General features: G+C 35.9%; 1 protein-coding gene across 1 annotated transcript; it reads left to right on the top strand.

Annotated features, from left to right (window-relative positions):
• Positions 1-247: 247 nt before the first annotated feature.
• Positions 248-1,204, top strand: AIR12 (auxin-induced in root cultures-like protein). The gene has a single exon (XM_028050762.2). The coding sequence runs from the start codon at positions 307-309 to the stop codon at positions 1,045-1,047; it is 741 nt and encodes a 246-aa protein (XP_027906563.1). The 5' UTR covers positions 248-306; the 3' UTR covers positions 1,048-1,204.
• The last annotated feature ends 4,533 nt before the right edge of the window (positions 1,205-5,737 follow it).

The raw sequence follows: 5,737 nt of genomic DNA, 5'->3' as shown, positions 1-5,737 counted from the left end.
TATTTTATTAAGATGAGAAACGTACTCATCATCATTCTTAATAGCTTGGGATAGCTTGGGTGTGTATAATACGACGAACATAATGAAAAAATTAAATGAAATGAATATATAACATTAATAACATACCAAACATTTTTTAATTTCAAGAAGCAATAAATCATCTTTTTTTTTTTTTTTTTCAATCTCACTTTGTGCTATCCACACGCTTTCACTTCTATTATATATCTCTCTTCATTCTTCTCCAAAGCTAAACCATCTTCTTCACTCTCTCTCTCTCTCTCTGAACTTTTTCTCAATTATTCATCAATGGCGTTTCACACACCTTTCAAAACCACCATTGCTCTTTCTCTCTTAGTTTTTCTCTCTCTCTTTTTCACTTCTTCCCATTCTGCCCTCACCTGCACCTCCTATAAGATTCCGAAAAACCGCACCTACGCCAACTGCACCGCCCTCCCCACCCTCGGCGCCATCCTCCACTACACCTACAACGCCACCAATCGCACCCTCGCCGTCGCTTACGCCGCCGAGCCTCCCAAACCATCTGGGTGGGTGGCCTGGGGACTCAACCTCGCCGGCGGCGGCATGATCGGCACGGAGGCCTTCATTGCGATCCCCGGCTCCTCCGGCGGCACCACCGTGCACCGCTACAACCTCACTTCCTACAGAGGCATCGACGAAGTCAAAGCCTTTACCTTTGACTCGTGGGACGTCGCCACGGAGGCAGATGGCGGCGTCGTAGCGATCTTCGCCGTCGTCGCCATTCCCGAGAAGGCGGGGAACGTGACCCACGTGTGGCAGGTGGGGCCCACCAAAGACGGGAAGCTGTCGATCCACGAGGCCAAGCCGGATAACCTGCAGGCAAAGGCAGCGCTGCCGGTGGCGCTGGCGCCCGCCGCCGCAGGTGGAAGCGGAAACAGCAGCGGAAGTGGAAACGCCACCGCGCCGGCCGCCGCGGGTGGGGACAAGAGTGGTGTGAGTGAGAGGTTTGGAGCTGGGTTTTACTTTGGGTTGGTAGTGGCTTTGATGACTGGTGTTGTTGCTCTTTGAAGTGATTTTTTTTCTTCTTTTTTTACTTTTTATTATTATCGTTATCATTTAATAATTTTTGCTAAACTGTGATAACTGATTTTTTTTTTATATTTATTCTAGGAATTTCTTTTAATCCATTGTCATTATGATTTTATGTTTATTTTCTTATTTTTCATTTCTGACTCCAATCATTATTTTCTTTATCTTCGTATTTTCATCGGTAAAGTTTATCTTTGGTAAAGTTTATCTTTGATTCAATTACTAAAAAAGTGTTTAGTTTTTTTTTTTCAGTAATCATTTACTACATATTATAATACTCAATTTGTTTAGGGAGTAATTTTTCATTATCTTGTAGTAGAAAAACAACATCACATTAGACTCTATATTGAGGAGGAAAAAAAAAATTATTAGTTTCAAATGAACTCGTCATGATCTTGTTCAAGAAGTTTAATTTCTTAAAAAACTATGAATTTGAGTTTGAGCAAAGACCAATAAAAACCGTAAACAAAACAGTCACAAATTTGCATTATTACTCTAAAATTATATCTTCATCGTATTTAAAATCAAGTGGATGAGTAAAATTGTATCTTCGTTGCAATAATCTTTACAATATTAAATTATACTAATTATTACTTTTTTTTTGAAAAATATAAATTAGTCATACATTATAAAAAAAAATGAACCAGATAATTATAAATGGTTCTTGACAAAGAGACCAAAATAATCTGTTGAAATAATCTTGAAGGGATTAATACATTTATAGACTATTTTTTTCCTATCTAAATATTATGATTGAAAAAAAAAACTAATGGCAATTTTAGAAAATTTACAATTAAATTTTATTTTACACAATTTTAACTTCTTAAATTTTTATTATCTCTAAATTTAATTCTTGAACTGCACAATAATTATTCGTAACTTTATTCAATTTTCAGCATAATCATTCATAATTCTTTTATTATACTTGTGATTTTCTTAAAGTTTGTGGCAATGCACAAATTGTTACCGATATAATTTGATGGTGATTCAATATATTTTTAAGGAAATCAAGAAACTAAGGAAAAAGAATCTAGAGTCCAAATTTATGTGTTTTGTAAAACATACCAAAATTAGAATTAAGCTAAAAACATAGGTAAGTTGAGTTTGAAAAGATAAAACATACATGATGATGATTCAAACGACATTTTTGGATGTCTTTTGTACATAAAAAAAAAGAGAGTATTTCTTGTATTTGGATGAAGTTGAAGTTAGTGATAGTGAAATTAGGGTTTCAACCTTATATACTTCATCGAATTTGGTTCAGTTGGAGATTGTGATAGGAGAGTTTCAACTTTAAACAAAACTATCTCTTTTTTCTACTTTAATGAATGAGGAGGACTTAAGGGTTGAATTGAACCAAAAACCATGAAAATAGGTTTAGTGAGGGTTGAGAAGGGCTACTAAAAAGAAGCGTTGTGGGTACATGATGAAATAAGAATAGCATATATGTGTGGACCAAATGGGTGAGGGTTTTTATTGCGTTGAATTATTGGTGTCTCACTTTTCTTCCTTTTTATATTGGTTGGTGCAAGTGGATTCTAACTTCCAAACTTTTTTACGTCTATCTCGGTTTATGTAATTTCCTCACTCTGCATTACTCTACTTTTCAAGTATTAAATTCACGCATCACCACTTTTCAAGTTTCAAGTTTATGTACCTTTCTTTAGTTATATAATATTAGGGTTAGGATTAATTAAGTTTGTAATTTATAAATTTGGTAATTTTTAATTCAATTTTTTGCTTAATACTTGAATTTTTTTTTTTAGTTTTGTTTAAATATTTCATCACTTAATTTTTGTTATTAAACAAGATTTCTTGGTCGTTATTTTTGTTTTCTTGTTTTTAACTTGTTGGTCAATTTGCTTTTGTTCATTTTTTTTTCTCGGAAAACGAGTGATTGACAAGGTAGAAACAAATTAGAAAAAGATCGATAGGTTGATGATAAGAAGACAAAAATAACAATTATATTATCTTGTTAACGGAAAAATCAAACGAAAAAGTAGTTAAATGAAAAAAAAGTACTTGATAAAACAACTTTTTTTTACTAAAAATTAATGAAAAATGTGACATCCCTTTTAAATAGAATCATCTACTTAATAAAGTCTCACATAATCATAATAATGAGAAGTAATCAGATGAACAGAAAACGATAGAGTGTATTTGATACAGTCATCCAAGAGTATTCAGGAAGATTGAAACTTAGGCATATCACAGTGCCCTAACCAAAAGGAAATTTAAACGAGAGGGACATTAAAGCCATAACAACTACTATTAAGAGCTACAGGTAACTGGTCCAAACTATGCAGCACCGCTACCACCAGCAGATCCACCTCCAGAGCTCTTTCCATCTGCTCCCACCGTAAGGTGATCATTGCAAAGGAAAAGAATTAAGGCGAGAACATACACAACAAAGAGAGGGTGAGCTAGCATAATTTAAAGTTAACATAGTATAGTAGATAAGTACTTAAACAGTTCAAGCATTTTAACACAGTGTGTACAGAGAATCATGTTATTGCAGACAAACAGGACACCATGACTCAATTATCCGGATACATATACTAAGATCGGATTCACTGGACGCTTGCACTTGTGGTGGCCTCTACTGCTCTGCAGAGCCATTGCCAATGGGTTTCACCCTACCACACACAAGGTTAGCCTTTAAGCGTCTGAGGCCATTATCCTGCCAGAGACTAGGGCCTCCCGCTACTCTCACCACTTGGGCCAGTTTGCTCTGCTTGAGACTCACTGACCCTTTAGAGTTTCGGGATGCAATCCTTACTTGAATCCATATCTTAATATATACACTACACGCCACCATGAGGTCTCCCACGAGACTCATGGAATTACGCCTATCACACACCAAATTCATGTTTCATACCATATCCACCACCTTTATCTCAAACATCTAATTCTCATGCAAGTTCCCAACCAACCAACCACAATTCATGTATTGCTCATGCCAACATACAACTTTTAGTTCATGGAAATCAGACAACCATATATAATCACATGCTTTAGGTCTTGAAAAGAAGAGGGGTAAATAAATAACTCACACTATTCACCCATCAGACAAAGAAAGAAAAACAAAATTGAAACCACCCGCTGTAGCAGCCTCGCTCAAGCTAGGAGTCGTCGCCCAGACGAGAGAAGTTGTCTCGCTCAGGCGACGGGCTCTCGCTTAGGCGAGCCTGCAACAATGGGTCATTGGAGAGTTTCACGATCCCTCGCTTAGGCGAGGCTGTTTCGCCTGGGCAAGCTGTCCTGTCGCTCAAAACGCAGCCCCTCCCTGGGCGAGTGCTCGAGGCAGAACGCTGAGCGAGCTGCTGATATTCTCGCCTAGGCGAGATGAGCTCGCCTGGGCGGGAATATCAGTTCTCCCCCACTGTTCCACACTTGCAAGGCAGAAAAACGACATAGAGCAACATCCAGAATATATGCCAACCATTTTTACACGATTCAAACACCATTCAAGCAACCACAACATGGAACAGAACATAAGCATGCACAATAACTTTAAACTTAAAAACCTAGCTCCCCTTACCTTGTTATACGCTAGTAGAAAAGAGTAGTAACCCAAGAAAAGTAGTGGAGCACAAGAGCAGGGTACGGAGCTGAAAACAGACCCACACAGAGTTGAGAAAGGGTGCTAGGGAGAACCCAAGACAAAACTATTAGCCTCTGAACTGGTGAAAGAGAAGGACAAGGTTGGAGTTCGACTTACCTGGAAGTACAATGTCCTTTGCTATCTCGAAACAAGGAGAGAACCTTTGTGCCCTAGCAGAGCTCTTACACTAGACGAGGGGAGGGAACAAGGAGCTGTTTTTTTTTTTTTGAAAATGGAACAAAATGAAGGGGTTAGGGGCTGGCAAAGGTATTGGGTCCCCTTATTGGGCCGGCCTTAGGCCCATGAAGGCTAGGCCCCAAAACTCAACTGAAAAGGAAAAAGGGGCTTACAAAAAAACTCATATTTATAAGATAATTAAACTTAGTTAAGCTAAATATTAGTGCTTTGGCGGATAATTCTAAATATATATGTATTTGTTTTTCATGTTTTTGAAGCCACCATAATTTGTGCTTGATATAACTGTTCCTTTATTTTTATTTCTTATGTAAAATGTGTAAAATATGTTTTTTTTTTCCTTTATCTTTTGATGATGAAATTTGGAATTAGTTCATTTTTAATATTTTGACTAATTTAATCCTCTAATTTCGAAAATGCATACAATTAATCATTTTAACTAAAGTTTGTTAAGATTATTACTAGTTTCAAAGCATTTCATGATAATATTTGAATTATTTACACCGTTTGACATATTTCTGCTTTAATGTTAGTTGAAAAATATATTTACAATGTTAAATAAACTTAACAAAATTTTGTTTAAATGACTAAAGCCATGTATTTTTAAAGATAAAGATTAAATTAGTTCAAAATTTCAAAAATAAAATAAGTCTAATTTTTATTGAACATTAAGAAATAAAAAATATATTTAATCCATATAATAATTATCTGATAATAGGTTTTTATACTTCACTTGTTTTGGGTTGAATTTTTTGTACTTAAAAAGAACTCAGACAAGTACCTAATTGTCTATGGGAGCAAATTCTTCCTCTGCTGATACAAACCTAGAAAAGAAACTTTATTTGAACCTAAGTTTACTTGAATAAATTA

Source organism: Vigna unguiculata, chromosome 10 (assembly GCF_037176805.1).
Source record: "Vigna unguiculata cultivar grain cowpea cultivar isolate G323 ecotype 2 chromosome 10, ASM3717680v1, whole genome shotgun sequence".
NCBI classification, from domain to species: Eukaryota; Viridiplantae; Streptophyta; class Magnoliopsida; order Fabales; family Fabaceae; genus Vigna; species Vigna unguiculata.
This window is presented reverse-complemented; position numbering and strand designations above follow the sequence as displayed.